Here is a 19,150-nt window from a genome sequence, read left to right as displayed (position 1 = left end):
TATCTCTTTTTAAACATACAGTGTGATCGGATATGATTTAAATGGGGTTGAAATTATATTTAACTAAGCATACAGTAGTTCAGTAGTAATATTTATTTTATTTTACGTTATTTTCCTTTGTGAAGCTACGGGGATAAAGGGATGGTGATACCGGAGAGAATATAAGAATGAGGTATTGAGAAGCTGCGATGCGAAAACGGAATTCGTCTTAACACCAACACCAACAACATATGAGAATAAATAATGAAAATAAAAAGGAAAGAGAAACGCGCCCCTCGCTTTGCATTTTTCAGTTGCAGTCGTCGTACTCTCTCTCTCTCTCTCTCTCTCTTCCTAGCTACTACTGCTAGCTAAACCCCATCTCTCTCTCTCTCTCTCACTTTATACGTGTTCTGTTACAACTGCTCCACCCGCGTGCGTGTACTCGAATGCACTGCATCCTTCATCGGTAACCGAGAGAGAGAGAGAGAGAAACCTGACGAAACACAAGCTACCTTAAAGAGATACTACTACTACTTGTCGTGGTGAAGAAACGTTTCAGCTGCTTCCTAATTCGTATTCCGATCTGCTCCATCTCCACAAAAGAACACTCTACCATTTAAAAGTTTGTTAGACGGAGAAGATCGATGGACGCTGATGGAGTCACCGCCTCTTCCTCTCCAAACGCTGCTGACGAAGGTATACAGTACGACGCCGTCTAATCTTTCCGAGTATTCCAACAATTTCGATCTGATTATATAACTGCTTATGGAAATGATTAATCTATCATTCTATCCATGCTGAATGATGTTCATCTATCTATCGATCTTATAGGTGTGAATAATTATAAAAAAGATGGTGATGAGTTGTATGAGAGAGTGTGGCGAGCATGCGCGGGAGAATGTGTATATATCCCCCGTGCCGGAGATAAGGTGCTGTACTTCCCTCAGGGCTACTTAGAACAGGTTCCTTCACGTTTCTTCCTTCTTCTTCACACTCTCTGTTCTATTTCTATCTTTTGTAACTACTTCTATAAATTTAATATTACTAAGGTACTGTTATTACAATTTTCTTTTTCTTTTTAAGTTTTAATGTTTTTTTTATCTGATTCATAATTAGTAAAATGATATTTGAAGGAGTTTATCACTAAATTCAATCAAAATTGTTACCATGGCGCTTGGCATAACATAGAGCGGGGGTCTTCATCCTTACTGATTATATTTATTTATTTCGAATTTATAGTGATATATATGTTACCGTAAAATGTATATGCAAATATTATTTTTAAAGTTAATATTTATTTGAGATTAATTAAATAATTTAATAAGCTTAATTTAATTATTGTCAAATAATTTTTAATTATTAATTTTACATAAACATAATTGTAAGTGATTTTGACCATATGTTATACATGTTATATAGGTGAGGTGATGCAAATATAATATTTTTATATGTGTAATATTTTTTTAATCATTTAAGAGTTAAGACTCCTCAATACAAATATACATATATGTTGTTTGTTATCCGTTTTATTTATTATTATTACATGTATTGCTGAAGTACCGGAGAATATTTGAAGATGATTTTATATTTTTCCGATCGCCTCTCGCAAATTGCCTTTTTGATATATAACACGCGTTATGAACAAATGAAAAATAATATACCTTCTTCGCTAATAAGGTTACTGGCAGACAAATATAACTTAAAGATTATTCGTCCATGGTGTTAATTTGTTTTTTTAAAATGTGTGACATACATTAGTTTGGTTCTAAGTTCTAACAAAGTTTTTAATATATATATATATATATATATATATATATATATATATATATATATATATATATATGACATCATTTTGATTCTTAAAAATGTATATGATTTATTAAATAAATCTACGAATTTACAGAAAATAAAATAATATTATGTTTTTCTTTTTAAAGAATCAAATATTAAACTAGAGGCTGCTAAAAAATATCAACGTATATTGAGTCTAAAATTTACTGATCTATAAATTATTTTATGATCATTGACCTATGATTTCTTAAGCAGTTTTTGATCCTCCAAATTTAATGTTATGGAATCCAGAGTGGTGTATACTTATATCAGACAAATTTGTGTTAATCAGAAAAGAGGGGAAAAAAAAAAGAAAAAAGGGGGGGAGGCGGAAAACCAGCTCTTTGCTTGATATGACTTTAATAAATTAGATAGCATTATACATGACTTTTAAGGCAGTTAATGCAAGAACCAAACACTTGTAATTATGATAATATGTGATTTATGATTTGCCGTTACACCAACAATACAATTAAACAATTACTTTTCATCACAGGTAGCAGGCACTAACTATTCCATCAACTTTAATACACCCTTTCCTGTACAGATACACCTCTTTTAATTCCTTTGCGTGTATGTGTGTGTAGTTTTTAAGTAGTTACCTAATTAGGTTGTTGATTGTTGATACGCATTATTGTTTATGGTGTGATTCCATAGTTGTAAAAAATTTTTTTACATGGTAGTAGATCCATATTTCTCTAACCAGTGTTTCATGGTTTGTTATTGAAATATGGAATAGGTTGCTTCATTCACTCAGCATCAGCAAGATGGTCACGTGGATATTCCCGTGCATAATCAACCTTCTAAGATCCTGTGCCGGGTTGTGTCTGTTCAGTTAAAGGTATTATCATCTTTTTACACAAGTTAAACATGTTTAATACCCCTTAGAAATTATATATTATTATTAACTTGATTTACAGACTGAAGCTTCCACAGACGAGGTTTTTGCTCAAGTTACTCTACTTCCAGAGTCCAAGGTCAGTTAGTTAATACTTAATTCTCTTCTAATATTTATATTCTTCATATTTCGTTTTCTCCTGGTTTATGGTACTGGGCCCATAATTGCTTATTACTTCTGCTCATTGGTTTGAACTTTCACTGTTGATGTAATTTTATGTTGCTATTTCTATATGCTTTGTCTATTTTGAGTTTGATCATGAACAACGAAATGCAGTTGCCAGTGTTTATATTCAGACATGTTGATGTTTTAACTTTTAACGGAACTGGTTTTTGCTCTGGCTTATTTGCAGCAAGATGAACTTAGTTCGAAGGACACAGACACAGCTCAGATACCCAGCAGATCTTCTGTATACTCCTTTAGCAAGATACTTACTTCATCAGACTCTGGTGCTCATGGCGGATTCTCTATTCCCAAGAAGCATGCTTATGAATGCTTCCCCCCTCTGGTTGTAATCCTTATCTTGAGTTATATATCAACTTAAACAACCTTTCTAATTTACAGAATGCATTGTGTATTTTTGTGTATAACAAAGGAATATTTTGGTTGATTTAAGTTTTTAGTCGTGACTTTTTTACCAAGTCATAATGTTTTTCCAATATCAATTTCATACAGAGAACAGGTAGCCGGAATTCATGGAAGCACTAAATTATTTCTTGTTGTGTAGTTTACTCATTTTATCTTGAGCCACACGATACTTTTGTTATGTGCTTCCCTCTCAAAATTCTCGAGCACTATTTTAGCACGTTTAATTTTTTTTCCTTGATGCCAATAGGCATCTGCACTAGGAACCTATGTTTATTATTCTATCTGTTTCACAATAACTATGGTTTTGGAAAGAATTTGCCTTATTTTATGCCTTCGATATTGCAGGACATGACTCTTAAACCCCCAGCACAAGAGCTTGTTGCAAGGGACTTGCATGGGTACGACTGGCGCTTCCGACATATATTTCGTGGTAAGTTATTTTATTTTATGTCAAACATTCCTGAGCCAGTTGCAATAATGTAGCCATAACTGTAACAAAATTTTGGATCCTTGTGATTTTGATCAGTCCATGACACCGAAATTTTGCAACTGCTTTGGGAATTATACTTTGTTCTTTAGCTACAAATCATCCACATTCAATGGCAGCAGTCTTATGCATCATTTTGGTAAAATATTTGTTTGATTGAACGTTTTGAAATCAAAAGTAATATATATGGGCATGTAGCATCTTTCTGTTTAGTAAGAAATGAAATGCTCGTTTAAAATGATTAGTTAATTTAGAGTTGGATTAACATAATAATGTAAACTGCAATGCAGGTCAGCCAAGACGAAACTTACTTACTAGCGGTTGGAGCACATTTTTAAACTCCAAAAAACTTGCTGCTGGAGATACATGCATATTCTTCAGGTATTCTAAAACTTTTTGTTGCATTTGCAAACAACTTGTTGAATTGTTTGGACACCTCCAATATCTTTTTCAATTGACAATTGCTGTATCCATGATTCACGGGGTCTGAACTCTAAAAAATAGATGTCACTCATTTGATTTCATGGAGGAGAGGGGCTCAAAATTCATAAGATTCATGCTATTTTGATTTTAAGATACAAATTTTTATACGAGGAACCCTGTAAAATCTAAACAATTGGGGTTGTTAAGTCAACCATGATAGTATTAGACCAGTGATAATGAAAGTGTGAGTAACCAGGGCAATATTTATGCCATTGCAGGGGAGAAAATGGAGAACTCCGAATTGGGGTTCGTCGAGCTATGAAACGGCAAAATATTGCATCCCCATCTGCTTCTCTGATATCAGCTCAGAGCATGCAACTAGGAATACTGACTAGTGCTTCCCATGCTGTTGCCACAGGATCCATGTTTACTGTATACCACTACCCTCGGTGAGTGCTTTGGATTTCATTGAAACTCAAATGCACATACTGCCTACTTTTCTTGTATAAAGTTTTTCTATGAATTCCTAGAAAGAGCCGTTAGCCTGATATACACATCTCTTGCAGGACGAATCCCTTTGAATTTATCGTTCCTTTGCAACGCTACATGAAGTCAACTCAAATGAGCTATGCAACTGGTATGAGAGTACAATTGCTGCTTGATGTTGAAGAACCTAGAAAAAGGTGCTGGTCTCAAAGTTTGTAATAATGGTATCTACGAGAAAACGATGTATAAACATGTCCTTTTGTTTGTTTGATTATCCAGATATGCAGGTACAGTAATCAGTATTGAAGATTTTGATGGCATTAGGTGGCCTGGTTCTGAATGGAGAAGCCTCAAGGTAATCAGATCAGATCCTTTCCGAATCTATAAATTTATTTCCTTGAGAGATTATAATACATATTTTGTTTTATTTTACCCTGATTCAATTTATTTTGTTTCTCCTGTTAGGTCCAATGGGATGCTACACCGCATGCAGATATGCATCCAGAAAGAGTTTGTCCTTGGTGGATTGAGGCCTTGGACTGTGCCAAGCAGAAACACATTCCTATTCTCCCCGCACCAAAGAAAGCCCGTCCAAATAACCTGCCGTTGCCTGAATCAAGTGGCTTTGTCAAGGATGGTCAGCTCTTAACCATTTTTTTTTCTCCCCCTCAAATGCAATTTTTCAATGAAGCTATAAAATTCTCTAAATTTTCATGTTTTTGTTACAATGTGTAGCTTTCCCAATGAGAATGTGACTAATTAAATCCTCTTCTTGTCATCAGAGATAATTCGGTATTCCGCTAAGCCTGCAGCTCAGAGACTGGAAAGGGACTTGCAAGGTCAAGACTACAATGATGTAGCTTCTCCACAGGCTGTGCTAAAACAACCATCATCAAAGGTTATTTGTAACTCAAACCTTGGGATTGAGAATCAGCTTCTAATTCCGATTCAAGACCCTGTTCACCAGTGTACTGGAAGCTCAATGTCGTTTCCACATGAAGACTTGTCAACTTCCAGTTCAAATGCGTACTGTCCGGGATCTGAATCCCAAGGATGGCCTTCTTCTGAATCTAAAGATGAAAATGATGTTCCTTTTGGCCCACATAGCAGTTGTACTACATACAAGCTTTTTGGGATTTACTTAACTGATTGCCAATCGGAGCTCCCTTCACCACAATTTTCTGCTTACAGCAAGATTCCAAGTACCATTTCTATTCCTCCAATGTCTCACTCAAGTATTTATGCAACAATCCAGGCAGCAAAACAGTGCGGAAATATTCAAGGTGTTTCCTCAGAGAAAAGATGCAAGAAGTGTCGCTCTGATAATAGTAGAAGTTGCACAAAGGTAGAGAGTCACATTTATGATCTAACCATGATTCCATGAATGATTTGTTTATAATGAATATTATAGAATTTTACTCATTGAAGTGCACTTATTTATTGTTTCTAGGCTTCTAACTAAAATATGGGTAGGATCCCCTTTTTCCTTGGGTGCTTGGAAAAGGATGGGATAACTTTCATGTGAAACTTTTTTCCACTTGGCAAGGCCATGTGAAAAAATACGTACAGCACTGTGCATGGTCTTTGTTTCATTGTATACTTTCCAGATGACCCTGTCATGTGAAAAAACTGCATGGCAGGATCTAAATCTCTCCAAAGGGGGACCTTCATGCCTAACTGTCAAAGCATTTTGTTAGTTTGACGGACTGATTCATTCAACCTGTTTTACTACATTGTGACTGAAATAATGTAATGCTTAGCTGAAGCTGGAACAATCTATAGGCTTTTGGAAATCTGAGCTAAGGCGACCATTCATTTATTTCAGGTTCTTAAGCAAGGAACTGCTCTTGGCAGAGCAATTGATCTCACTCGTTTTGCTGGATATGACGAACTCATTTCTGAACTTGACTGGATGTTTGATTTTGGCGGAGGCTTAATTAATGGAAGCAGTGGATGGCATGTGACCTGCATAGACGAGGATGGAGATATTATGCTCCTGGGAGATTTCCCATGGCAGTTAAGTAATAATTTATCAAAAGTAATATATCATATGAAAACAACAAATATTATGCAGTTCAATGTTATTTCTTTGCAGATGTTTCTACACATTATGAATAACAAATATATATTGTCATCACTAAACTATGAACCTGGAAAGAAACCACTGTTTTCTTTCTTTCCGAGACAAATATATTTGAAAATTACCAAAAGGCAAAAATAAACTCTCTTCGAATTTTAATTTACTTATTAGCTAGTTCAGCAAGTCTTGGAAAAATTAAATGTCTTGGTTTGGTAAAGTAATTTGGTTTGCCCCTAACTATTGTGTTTTAATCTTAATCTTAACATGTGTAGGGACTTTCGATCCATGGTGCAAAAGATGATAATACGTCCAAAGGATGCAATTAACAATCCTAGTCCAAGCTCCTCTGCATATCCTGCAAGCATTTAGTGGGTGTCTGATCTCTCATTCCCTGACTTTGCGGGCACCAGGAAAGTCCTATGCTGCGGTAGTTGTGCATCTATGCTTGTTCTCTCTCAAAATTATGTGAATGCTGGCTTTATTGATATATAGCAAAAACTTTGCAATAATAGCAAAATTCAGTGTTAAAAGCTGAAAATTTTGCTTGTATTTTAAGAAATAAAATTTTCCAGATACTTGTGGAAACTTGTTAGAAATCATGGTTGTGTTGTTATAATATTGAATGTATGACCATATATCTCTATGGCCTTTCTATTTATAGTCATAGCAATGGCCAGAATTTCCAGTGCTTTAAAAATCAAAGCAAATTTTTTGGTGATATAGTCATAGCAATGGCCAGATTTTCCAGTGCTTTAAAAATCAAAGCAAATTTCTTGGTGATACAGTGATTTTGTTACGACCCCGTTGGTTAAACCTTAAACCAATGAAAATTAGTTAGAATTATAAATAGAAATTATTATTATTGCATTGGAAAAGAAATTAATTAATTGAATATTAAACTTGGTTTAATTTAAAATTTTTCTTCTTGACTTGAAGAGAGAGCACTCCCTAAATAAGTGCAAGCATTCCTCTTCAAGTTAAAAAAAACCTTTAAATTAAACTCAATTTTATATTTAATTTATTTTTTTTCTTGACTTGAAGAAGGAGTACTCCCTAAAAAAACTCTAAATTGAACCAAATTTAATATTTAATTTATTAATTTTTTTCAATAGTAATAGTTTTTTTTTTTACTAAAGATAGGAAGACTTGAATTTGCAGTCTCTTAGGTGAGTATGGGAAGACCATGCCATTTGAGTTATAACTCATTGGCCAATAGTAATAGTTTTTATTTATAATCTAATTAACTAAGTAATTTTTATGGATTTAATCAGTGATCCATCGTAACTATTTTAATGTAAAAAATCATCAAAGTGTATAACAATTGATTCTTTGGTAATTTTATAAAGATCCAAAGCCTAAGAAGGGACTTTTAAACCCCAAAAAGATATAGTTAACGAGGATAGTTGCACTGCCCCTAGCTCTATGGTGCCGACCTTATCCTAAAAGCTTGCATTCTGTGTGGTCCATATTGGTAGCCGTTGCATGTGCAGTCAGGGACTCGGTAAAAACTAGACAATACAGCACAACCACCATTCTACGATGAAAACCATGACAACTTTGAAACCAAATTCCGGTCAGTTCATGATTCTGTTTTCCAATGTCACCCGGTTCATCTCATTCTCGCCCTCCTATCTTACCGTCAGTCACCAACATCCTCTACCTTTTTTAGCAGCGTTTCATCGTACTCATATTCATTCCTCAACACTTGTGAAGTCCTATTCTCATCCAATACCTGAATCTGATGACCAAGTTGAAGACCTATGTATTCCAGATCATTGGTTAGAGCCAACCATGGCCTTGCAGGTACTCTTTTTTAAATAATTATGGCTAATGGACCGAAAAGTTAGTTGAGATTTTTACCTTTTTTTTCTTTGAATTTGGTTAGGAATCAGAATGGCTTAGGATTACTTTGCATAAATGGTTGGATGATGAGTACTGTCCAGAGGAAACAAATGTTGAGATTAGCCGGGTTGCTGCACAATCATACTACAACTCTTTACTACAAAAACAAACAGATCTTGGTGAGATTTTATTGAAGATGGCTCTTCAATTAGAATCTATCTCTTATAAAGAAAGTTTTCATGGGGCTTTCTCTTCAGCTAATGCTGCTGTTAACTTGATTGCAGAAAGAATAGAGCAACTTTGAAATTACTTGAATTTGTTTTTGCTCAACTTGTTTTTGTTAATTTGTAGTTAAATGATGATATAAATCTGGTCTTGCTAATTTCTATATGTGATCTTGTGATCTTAGACTACTGTTTTAGGAATATTATGATGCTTATTTCTTATAGCAGCCAATAAATGAACCAAAATTATGCAAAGAAATCTTTGTCTGCATACTCAGCTAGGTTAGTTGAGAAAAAAAAAAAAAAAAAAGACTAATATGACAAAATCCATTGAAGCCAAAGTTGTTGCATAGATTTTCCTTACAAGCTCAAGTGAATTAAGTTCATGATGTATATAAATCAAATATATTTTGGATGGACCGAAAATTGTGCAAATTTTATCCTACAATAGTTACCAAATGGGGCCTTAAAGTTTATTTTTTACTCTTCAAAATTCTTTTCTCCCTCCCTTTCCCCTCAAGAACAACACTTCATAAACAAACAATTAGGTTCAAGTTTCAAGTTTTAACTTCCAATCATTAGACAAAGTTCGGGGTAATGTAAGCTATATTTGTATATGAATCTTTTTTAAGTGTGGTTCCCTTCGTCAAGTAATTTATGGGAGGCAGCTGTAAGTGTTATCATGAGGAGGCCTACTGATGAAAAGTTGATTGGTTTCATTATTGATAGTGAGATTTCTGTCAAAGTTATTTTACATCTTTTCATGGGTGAGTAGACTCTAAGCATATAAGTATTTTTTCTATACATTATAAAGTAAACAAGAGGATCCAATTATTGTATCAAAGAGAAGGTAATGAATGACACGAAATGACTGTGGTCTAGAGAAGATTATCAAATGTCTATTCAGAAAGTGGGGAAACTTTTCTGGCTCATTCCAATTGAAAAGTGATTGCTGATTTCTCATTCTATGAAATTGTTCAAACAGAACCGTAGGAAAAGTAATTAGAAAAAAATATCTTGAACTTCAATGTTCTTGATAGTGAAAAAGTAACATCTGTTTGGCTGAACTAAATAGGGAGATAAGTTGCAGGGTGAATAGTTCTGTTTGTTGAAGCAAAAGATGTCAGAAGGGAGAACTTCCCTTCCATGCAAAAAGCAAGTTGAGTTGTTGTTTTTAACTGCAGCTATATATTCAAAATTCTAAGGTTGAGTTTGTGAATTGTGGTATTGGAGAGAATGGACGGAAAGGAATGACTTGATGAGTTGCTCACAATGATATTTGATCCAACAAAAAGTGCATTACTCCCGTAAATGTTGTATGCATTCTCCAAATAAAGTAGATTATCCCGTAAAATTCATCATATGTGGGCTAAAAGTTTAGGTTATGGAAAGTCTATGATCTTGTTTTCTGATCATATTCTATGATAGTACTATCACTGCCTAGTTTCTATACATGCTTTTTGAAAAGTCATTCTCTCTGTAATCATAGTGAGATAAGTAATGAGAAAGTGAATTTGGCTTTCTGAAAAATAATCTAAAATTTGAAATTGGCAGGTTCTTTTCATCATTGTGATGACTTTTTTCTCTATAAATATAAATTGCACAAACTTCTACTGCACTTGATCTGGTGCAGGAAAATCCAAATTCTTGAAGGATGTAAAACCTCCATCCACAACCAAATTATGACCACTAACATACTTAGCATCATCAGATACAAGAAAAAGGGCAGCATTAGCAATATCATTTGGTTCACAATTTGCTCCCTTCAGAACACCAGCATTATGAACAATTTTCATATGTCTCTGAGCATCAACATTTGGATACAACAGACTCATCTCTTCCATAACAAAAGTAGTAGGAATTGCAAAAGGTGATATGCAGTTCACTCTTATTCCATGCCTGCATAGTTCTGAAGCCATGGATTTAACAGTGCCTATAACAGCACACTTCGATATTGAATATGTGTGTTGTGACATCCCTCCCATCACACCAGTGATACTTGCTGTGCAGAGAATCGATCCCGTTCCATGCGGGATCATAACTCGTGCTGCATGCTTGATACCAGCCACAAGCCCGCCAACATTTATCTTCATGACTTTGTCAAACACTGTCATGTCTAAGTCCACAATACTTGGAGGAGTTCTACATGCTATCCCTGCATTGTTGAACATGATATCAAGCTGTTTGTGTTCAGAAATTGCAAAATCAACAGCATTGGATATGTCTGATTCTTTTGTGACATCACATGTTATAAAACTGGCATTAGGCCCTAGTTTATTTGCGGTTTCTTGACCAAGTTTTTGTTGGATATCTGCAATAATAACTCTGGCACCATTATTGATAAATTTGGTTGCTGTAGCTTTTCCTATTCCACTAGCTGCCCCAGTTATCAGTGCTACCTTATCTTGTAGTTTCCTGGACCACCACAACAAATTTGAATTGAAAGCAACCAGTAAAAGTTACATGGCATCTTCTGTACAATAACATTATTTGCCAACAAAATTTTGGCGTCTATTTAGGCGCTTATTAAATGATATTAAAGTTTATTGTAGAGTGTACGTCGGCTTATGTGACTTTTTATCGTTCATTTCAAGGAGAAAGTCTGAAAGTGCTGTAAAGAAGCAAATCCACTTCTCATTAAGAAAGCAAGTGCACCAACTCAAAGTGTTACTTAAATTACTTTTTATTAGTTTAATATTGATAGTAATTAATTATGATAAGGAGTACATAAAGTTAACTACAAAACATTTTTTTAAGTTTTCTGTTTTCATTCATTTGAATTTACTTAGATTATTTTTTATTAGTTTAATGTTGATGATAATTAAGAGTACATAAGGTTAACCACAATATATATTTTTTTTTGACATAATAAAGACGTAATATCCTATCATAAATATTCAAATATGCTAAATAATACTAATTGATCTAATTTATCCTAATCTTACTCTAACACAAAGCAAAAAAAATAGGAAAATTTTCAAAAATACTAGTTTTAGCCATTGATCTCAATCATAAAATATATATAGGCTAAAACCATTGAAACACCAATATTTTTGAAATATTTAAAAGGCTTCCAAATATATATTCTGTTTAGAAGTAAACAACTTTTGGAGAGGAATCCAAACTAAGTGACAAACCATAATAAGAGGTTAAATGTCACATCCTAATCCAAATCTTCAAGGAAAAAAAAAAAGTATACAGCCAGTCTACCGATGTATCATCTCTCATACTTGATATCTCAACAACCTATGTTATTAAAATATAGATCAAAATTCAGTGTCTAATTATTTACAGTGAAATTGGAAGGACAAAGGTGGAAATGAAATGAACTAAAGATATGGAATTCATGAAGCATGCCTAGTTGAATAGTTGTATTGTGTCTAGATATTGATACATTATGAACATTCATTTCTTCATTTATTTATTCCCTTTGCTTCTTCTCTACCTTCCATCCCTAACTATGGCAAAGAAAAGTAAAACAGAGAGAAAATTAGCTGAAAGGTAAGTTGCCTTAGTACCTTCCAGTGTGAGTAGACAACAACCTGTGGAAACTCTCTCCAAACAAAGCCCTTGAATAGGAACCGTTTTCACTGTTTCAATAATCACCACAAATTATTAATAAACACAGTAAGCTATGGTTTAAGGTTACTTTAATCAAAGAAAGAACTGAAAGGAAAATCCACATGTAAGATCAAAGGTAAACAATTAAATAAAGAAAATATGTGTCTCATAGCCATTTTCGTAGTTCAAGATGCTTCTAGTAACAGAAATTAAGCTGAGTAATTAAAGAGATTCAATAGTAGATGAAAGTGGCAAGTCAAGAGAGATGCTTTATGTTTTCAAATCATCAAACGGCAAAAACAGATAAAATTTCTATGAATAAAAACACAAAGGCAAGTGAAGGCAGTAAGGTGAAGTTTGAAATAAAACAAACCTTAAACCAATTCTCAGCATGATTTTTTTGCTAAAAATAGATGGCTGTGATGCAATTCACAGAAAGGCTAGTGTTCTAGTTTGACCTTTAGCTTTGTAGGAGAACCTTGCTTTGTTTCCAGCTAGAGAGAGATTATGATATGTGGAACTTTCTAAGCATCATACAAACCGAGTCAAGGGTAATATGGTAAATGTGGATAACGAATCTATCTATATCTTATAATATGCATATGATTGAAGGTTGAATTACCTTTTCTAAATGCATGGCGGAATCAGCTCCAAGACTCTGACATAAATAACATGAATCTGAATATATCATTGGTACATGTAAGATCTATTGATATAAAAAGGTCAAATCACATGGACTCATAATAAAAAACACACAGAAAAATATGTGCATTATGCTAAATCCAAAGAAAATTTAGGGGCATTCCGAGAATTGAACTCGGGACCTCTCGCACCCTAAGCGAGAATCATACCACTAGACCAAATGCCCATTTGTCACTTACTGTCAAAATTAATTTATATAAAAAAGAAAATTGTAGTTGTTTCCCTCCAAAAGATTGAAATGAAAAATTTATGCTTCATTTTTGTTTCTCTCTCATTTCCGCTCCAAAATCCACAGATTAAGGGGTTCCTTCATGAACTCGTTGCGCTGATTTCCGAAACTCATCATCATCATCATCATCATGTTCTTCTTCTTCTTCTTCAGCTACATTCTTCTATGATCATTGTTTTAGGGTTTCAGTTCAGTTTGACGCTAATCAAATTTCTCATTTACATGTGCCTAACCCTTGATCAACGCTAACACTGTTCAAAATACTCCAATGGCTGATGCCTCCTACGTCATTTGTTCTTCGTCACCACCTGGTACCTTTTCATTCCTCATTAGTGCTTATTTTTGTTCTGATTTTGTTGTTAACTTGTTTGTCATTTACGTTGATCATTCCGCTTCTCGTTGAAATGGAAAAATAACAAAAGAAATTCACTGATCATAATGAGTTTTCCATGCACATGAAATTTTATACCAAACTATGCAAGCTGTGTACGGATTAAAGCTGATTGTAGTGAAAATAACGCAAACAAATCTCATTCGTGATCTTCGATAGTGGGACTGCTTATGAGTGTTCTTGTAGGAATTAAAAAGCATTTGTGGAAGTTGTCACTTCTGATTGTAAGTGTAAAGAATATTATAGATAAAAGTATCTTAGCCTGATGATTGTGTTGTTATGTTTATAATTAGGAGGTAAATTCAAAGATGCTGATGAAGATGCTCAGTTTCAAGAAACTGAACTCGTCAATGACACCTTAGTGCTCAATAGCCCCTTCACTGAACCCCAACTGGAAAATCTCAATCTGAACACTGAGCTTGTGGAGGATTCTGACCCTTCGGAGAATGTGGAAAGTGGTCCAACATGCGAGAATGGACAAGAAGTTGTGCTTGATAGCGAAGATGATGAAATGGACAATGGAAGGGCAGCATCTGCTGTGAGAGGGTTGGCTGATGATGGAACCAGTCCAGCTGCAAGAATTCCTTCAATGCACTTCCAGAAGAGACCTGTAAAGCCACCTTTCAAACAAGCAGATTCAAATGGCACTGCTTTTAGTAAAGCTGCTATTGGTATGTTTTTGTTATGAACAATATAAGAATGAGTTCAACGTTTCTTTTTTATATGTATAGTTCTTCCTATTAAATGTCAAAGTTATTGTTGATAATGGTATACTGAAGTAAAGAACAAACACCACATGCTTGCAGGGGAGAAAGGAATTTCAGTTGATACCAAGATGTTAAATAACATTCACTCACCAGAGCCTGGGGATTCAACCCAAGCTGCTCTTGGGTTTGTGGATGAGTACTTGTCATCTAGTGATATGGACTTGCTTCAAGGAATTTATCACATAAAACCCACTAGAGAGAAATCACTTCATGTCCTGAGTGCAAGAGGATCACTAAGTTTGGCTAGAAAAATTAAAACTCAAACCCAGAATAGAGAAAAAGAACCCTTCAGATGGGATGGCGGTGATCAAGATGACAAAGGAGCTGGTATCTGGTGTAGAAAGGTTAACACAGCTTCAAATATTGGAAGTGAAAACCAGAAAGAAGGTGGACATCTTCAGAGCCAAGGAATACGGTGTGCAGGTGTTAGATGTGATGATGAGATTGAGAACATGGTCCAAAGACATGGAATTGAAACAAAAAATGAAAGTAACTCTCTCAAGGAGTTGGATGTTCAGTCAAGTTTAATGAGAGAGAACGAGACTCCTTATTCCAGTGTGATACATACAGAAGACATGTTTGGTATTGGTTTAGATACTCAAATAGCTGCTGAAGCTATGGAGGCATTAGCATTTATGCCCACAACTGGCTGCCATTTCCATGATGCTCACCAACCTGAGAAAGCACCTGATGGCTCTTTGAGTGATTTGATAGAGAATAAAGGTCACTTGAAAAACTTGTTGCATAAACAGAATTCTGGTTTACAGTCCATAACAAAGAAATCAAAGAAGAGAAAGCACACTGAGAATCAGGAGCCAAATACTGTGTTGGTGGAAACACGAAAAATGATGAAAAGCAAGTCAACTATTAAGGGACAGTCTGAAAATAATACCACTTCACCAATACACAGTGAACTTGTCTCAATTGAAGAGGTTTGCTCAACAGGAGAGTATACTAGTTTTCAACCAGCCACCACAGAATCCAAAAATAAGAACAAGAGCAGAAGGCCAAGAAAGAAAAATCAATCAATCCATCATACAGAGAGGAACAATAATGTCAAGGCGGATGACACTATTAGGTGCAAGAGGAAGGGGGCTGATATAGAGGCTGATCCATTGAAGTTGGGAATTAGGACAAAACGTCTCAATTTACCTACCAATTTGTCTCGAAAGACTGTGAAAAACAGCCTGAATCACCAGGTTGAAGTTAGTCCACAGCTATCTGGATCCAGCAGTTTTTTAATAAATGATTCTCCTTCTTGGCTTTATCCTAAAAGAGCAAGGGGGAAAAGAAAGAAGGCTAATGTGCAAGACAATCTTGATGCACCTACTATTTTGTGCATTGATGGAAATGAAAGCAATGTCTGGTCCATTAACAGTATAGAACGCCAAAATGATGAGGATAAGTCATGCGTTGACAATAGCAGATGCTTGTCACAGGGGAATTCTGTTCAACCTGGTTCAGCTGACGATACGATGAAATTTGAAAGCTCACTTGATAAGCGATCCTCGTTGGCACGTGTTGAAATATCAGCTAATAAGAGCAGTGCACAATCCAGTCCAGAAATTCCAACAACAGTCTCCTCCAGTAAAGACTTAATAATGTCAAATAACAAACGCACATGCGATGAGCAGCACAACAAGCCATGCAACAAATGCCTTCGAAAGTCTCCCCTTCTGAAGGAGCTTATTAGATTAGGAGTTTCTGAGCCCACATCAGCTTCAATAGGGAAAGATCCAAGACAGCGAAGAGATATGACATTTGTTCGAGTTCTGTTTAGCCAGCATTTGGATAACAATGTTGTCAAGAGGCAAAAAAAGGTAGCTGTTGATTTATGCTTGTCACGGATGTGAAATATAACCAGTTCCTAGTGGTGATTGTTTCATCTTTCTCTGACAGGTCGTGGCAAGGCTCAATATATCTACTGCATCAAGCTCAATGGATGCCACACATTTCATAGCAGACAAATTTATACGCACAAAGAATATGTTGGAAATTATGGCTCTTGGTAAATTAGTGGTGACACACTTATGGCTTGAGAGTTGTGGGCAAGCAAACTGTTTTATTGATGAGAAAAATTACATTCTGAGGGATGTGAAAAAAGAAAAGGAGATAGGCTTTAGCATGCCTGTGTCTCTGGCTCAAGCAAGACAAACACCACTCCTGAAGGTATTGATGCAAATGTTCCTGTGCTCAAATTTGTGTACTCATCACTTTCTGCCTTAAAATGTGGTTGTAATGTTGCATGCCTCCACAGGGTAAAAGAGTCTACATCACACCTCAAGTTAAACCTGATAAGAAAGTGGTTGCAACCTTGGTCAAAGCTGTTCAAGGCCAGGTATGCATATTCACCTTTGTTTAATGCTCTAGAACTGCAGCACACTTGTGGTTCCAATATTTGGTGTTTTCTACTAATTTAATGGGTTATGCTTCTTTCTGAGTATAATTTGATAAATTGGTTCACTTGTAAAATGTCTCAACTCTTTAGGTAGTTGATGAAAGTCAGGTATGTGCAGAGAAGGATGATAAATTCTTAGATGATCTGTTGATTCTTTCTTGTGAAGAGGACTATGCAATATGCCACCATTTCCTTAGTAGAGGTATTGGCTCCTTCCGTTCCTTGATGAGGCAGTTATTATTTATCGAATTTTCATTCATTCGTCCTATGGAATTACTTCAACTTGCAGGAACTGCTGTCTACAGTTCAGAGCTTCTTCTGAATGGCATTATTATCCAGAAATTGGAACCTGAGAGGTATGATAAAATTTGGAAGTCATTCTTCCTCAACTTCAACCTTATTCCCTCTTTTTCCCCTGGTTTTCTTATTTTACATAACCTCAAGCATATACTTAAGGGGGAAAACAATTTCCTTCCCAATATTTAGTGATGATGCATCATCTCAATAGCTCCTGCAACATTCTAACATTAATTTTTGAACTTTGACAGACATCAACTCTTTGTGAATCAAGCTACAGGAAAAAGGCCAGGTATGTCTAATCGATTTGGGAAGGTATATTACAGAAGGCATTCGAGACCCATATCTGCATCATAGTTGATAATTGAGATAGTGCTATTATGTTCCAAAGTAAGACTCACATTAACCAATGGACATGTTCTTTTGTTGGGTACTAACGCTTATTCTGTCTCTCCATTTTGGGCATGTTCTACTTAGAGAATCCAACTGATGACAGACAAAGCATAGCTGCATCCTGCATGCATAGGTTAAGGTTAGTGTAGGGGAGGGACAATGTAAGTTTGCTGAGGCAATAGTGTACAATGATTCTAACAAATTGGCCTATCCTATTCCTATGTAAATAAAGTATATGTATTTTCTTTTGGTGGTTATGTGTCGATGTCGTTGAAGAGGTGAAAAAGAGAGTTAAAACAAACCGTAGGGGATTCATTCACCACAGAACAAATATTAGAAGTTGCTTGCTTCCTGCTATGGCTTTTGTCATTAATGCCTCAACCAAGCTGCGGACTTTCTTCAATTCGTAACTCTTTTTTTTTTAATTTTTATAAAGGAGGTATAATTAATCTGGAAATGAGAAAGATTTAGTTTTGGGTTTGTGCTAACCGATACTCTGCATAATACTTAAGATTTTTAATGGTGAAAAGTTTTTTTCTTCCTCAACTTTGAATATATTGGCAATTCAAAAACTTTGCTTGACTCGTTTTTTATTTTGTTTGATCTTTTTCTTCGTAAGTAAAATTCATTGATATATATCAATGAGATTTAATTTCTTTTCTATGTCTAAATAGACTATACCAAGGCTATGTTTGGTTGTATAGGATATAGGGTGAAATGTTTGTTTGGTGTAAAAATAGCTGAGTATATGTTTGATAGGTGTAAAAAATAGGTAAACATTTGTGTAAAGTTACACATCATGAAACATTGCTTTTTTATTATTATTATTATTTTTGGATATGACAAATTTTAGAGCTAAGTAGCTACTAGCTATCAGTTAATTATGTAATTGTAATATTTCATTGTAGTGATTGGGGTTTCCACTTTCCAGCCGTCCATGGGAAAAAAAAAAAAAGGACAAGAAACAAGTTTGAAAAACAATTGAATATTTAAGCTTTATTTTTTCAATTTTCATAAATATGTTGAAGTACTTTTTTCGGTCCAACAATATTATTCAAGTATCAAACTGCATCATACAGCAAGATCCCAAAAGAGAGGCGCACGAAAAATCTGAATTTTATTTTTGTTGTTTCTTGTTTAGGAAGTGGCCCAACCCAAGAATGATGTTCCATCACACTCATCTCTTTGCATGTATCTCAACCGTCACTATCGTTTATAAACTCCATGAGATTTCATTCCCCACGAAGATATATATATATATATATAGATAACATAGCATGCACTTTTTTGTATTATACACATAGCATGCACTTATATATATGTATAATATGTGTGCTTGTGAGCTAAAAATAAATGAATGAAAAAAGGTGCCTACTAGATGTTGATTTGAGCTAGCTTGGTTGGTCCAATTGGACTTGGTAGCAATTTTATTTACCTTTTGGTGAATGATGAATGCAGCTTCCATATTGCAATATTGGGTCGATGGCTGTAGTTGCTCTTTTTGCTTCAAAGTTGAAAGCAATGGCCCTTTTAATTTGCAGTTTACTCAATACTCACTCACTCACTGTCCTT

General features: G+C 35.0%; 4 protein-coding genes and 1 non-coding gene across 6 annotated transcripts; 3 read left to right on the top strand and 2 right to left on the bottom strand.

The window, feature by feature from the left end:
* The first annotated feature begins 252 nt into the window (after positions 1-252).
* On the top strand, positions 253-7,471 carry LOC112756354 (auxin response factor 11). The gene is made up of 14 exons (XM_025804916.3): positions 253-678; positions 814-944; positions 2,552-2,653; positions 2,733-2,789; positions 3,063-3,218; positions 3,644-3,728; positions 4,076-4,166; positions 4,487-4,657; positions 4,775-4,891; positions 4,974-5,049; positions 5,160-5,331; positions 5,477-6,039; positions 6,520-6,710; positions 7,047-7,471. Exons 1-14 carry the CDS (start codon positions 627-629, stop codon positions 7,141-7,143), a joined length of 2,061 nt encoding a protein of 686 aa, XP_025660701.1. The 5' UTR covers positions 253-626; the 3' UTR covers positions 7,144-7,471.
* Positions 7,472-8,169: 698 nt separating this feature from the next.
* On the top strand, positions 8,170-9,099 carry LOC112756353 (uncharacterized). Its single transcript, XM_025804915.3, has 2 exons — positions 8,170-8,577; positions 8,660-9,099. The coding sequence occupies exons 1-2, from the start codon at positions 8,314-8,316 to the stop codon at positions 8,918-8,920; spliced, it is 525 nt and encodes a 174-aa protein (XP_025660700.1). The 5' UTR covers positions 8,170-8,313; the 3' UTR covers positions 8,921-9,099.
* Positions 9,100-10,353: 1,254 nt separating this feature from the next.
* Positions 10,354-13,135, bottom strand: LOC112756352 (zerumbone synthase). 2 transcript variants are annotated; one of them, XM_025804913.3, is made up of 4 exons: positions 13,024-13,135; positions 12,775-12,925; positions 12,359-12,430; positions 10,354-11,255 (listed from the first exon to the last, which is right to left on the bottom strand). In XM_025804913.3, exons 2-4 carry the CDS (start codon positions 12,792-12,794, stop codon positions 10,451-10,453), a joined length of 897 nt encoding a protein of 298 aa, XP_025660698.1. In that variant the 5' UTR covers positions 12,795-12,925; positions 13,024-13,135; the 3' UTR covers positions 10,354-10,450. The 2 variants fall into 2 exon arrangements, with proteins under 2 accessions (XP_025660698.1, XP_025660699.1); XM_025804914.3 differs by lacking the exon at positions 13,024-13,135 and having other exon boundaries at positions 12,775-12,974.
* Positions 13,136-13,197: 62 nt separating this feature from the next.
* On the bottom strand, positions 13,198-13,269 carry TRNAP-AGG (transfer RNA proline (anticodon AGG)). The gene has a single exon. It is a non-coding gene; the product is annotated as a tRNA-Pro (tRNA).
* Positions 13,270-13,393: 124 nt separating this feature from the next.
* Positions 13,394-17,981, top strand: LOC112756351 (uncharacterized). The gene is made up of 8 exons (XM_025804911.3): positions 13,394-13,643; positions 14,017-14,394; positions 14,530-16,310; positions 16,390-16,659; positions 16,748-16,828; positions 16,979-17,090; positions 17,178-17,244; positions 17,437-17,981. The coding sequence occupies exons 1-8, from the start codon at positions 13,601-13,603 to the stop codon at positions 17,540-17,542; spliced, it is 2,838 nt and encodes a 945-aa protein (XP_025660696.1). The 5' UTR covers positions 13,394-13,600; the 3' UTR covers positions 17,543-17,981.
* Positions 17,982-19,150: the final 1,169 nt, after the last annotated feature.

The sequence above is a fragment of the Arachis hypogaea genome, chromosome 16, assembly GCF_003086295.3.
Source record: "Arachis hypogaea cultivar Tifrunner chromosome 16, arahy.Tifrunner.gnm2.J5K5, whole genome shotgun sequence".
NCBI classification, from domain to species: Eukaryota; Viridiplantae; Streptophyta; class Magnoliopsida; order Fabales; family Fabaceae; genus Arachis; species Arachis hypogaea.
Note: the sequence above shows the minus strand (reverse complement) of the source record. Positions and strands in the feature narration are given on the sequence as shown.

What these genes read in the sequence shown, in the direction of transcription:
- LOC112756354 (XM_025804916.3), top strand. Translation starts at nt 627, where the DNA reads ATGGACGCTGATGGAGTCACCGCCTCTTCCTCTCCAAACGCTGCTGAC. An exon ending in TCCAAACGCTGCTGACGAAG is followed by an intron (nt 679 to 813) that starts GTATACAGTACG and finishes TCGATCTTATAG; the next exon opens with GTGTGAATAATTATAAAAAA. An exon ending in TTGTGTCTGTTCAGTTAAAG is followed by an intron (nt 2,654 to 2,732) that starts GTATTATCATCT and finishes CTTGATTTACAG; the next exon opens with ACTGAAGCTTCCACAGACGA.
- LOC112756353 (XM_025804915.3), top strand. Translation starts at nt 8,314, where the DNA reads ATGAAAACCATGACAACTTTGAAACCAAATTCCGGTCAGTTCATGATT. An exon ending in AGCCAACCATGGCCTTGCAG is followed by an intron (nt 8,578 to 8,659) that starts GTACTCTTTTTT and finishes GAATTTGGTTAG; the next exon opens with GAATCAGAATGGCTTAGGAT.
- LOC112756352 (XM_025804913.3), bottom strand. Translation starts at nt 12,794, where the DNA reads ATGCTGAGAATTGGTTTAAG. An exon ending in ATGCTGAGAATTGGTTTAAG is followed by an intron (nt 12,431 to 12,774) that starts GTTTGTTTTATT and finishes TTATTGAAACAG; the next exon opens with TGAAAACGGTTCCTATTCAA. An exon ending in TTGTCTACTCACACTGGAAG is followed by an intron (nt 11,256 to 12,358) that starts GTACTAAGGCAA and finishes GTGGTGGTCCAG; the next exon opens with GAAACTACAAGATAAGGTAG.
- LOC112756351 (XM_025804911.3), top strand. Translation starts at nt 13,601, where the DNA reads ATGGCTGATGCCTCCTACGTCATTTGTTCTTCGTCACCACCTG. An exon ending in TTGTTCTTCGTCACCACCTG is followed by an intron (nt 13,644 to 14,016) that starts GTACCTTTTCAT and finishes GTTTATAATTAG; the next exon opens with GAGGTAAATTCAAAGATGCT. An exon ending in CAGAAATTGGAACCTGAGAG is followed by an intron (nt 17,245 to 17,436) that starts GTATGATAAAAT and finishes GAACTTTGACAG; the next exon opens with ACATCAACTCTTTGTGAATC.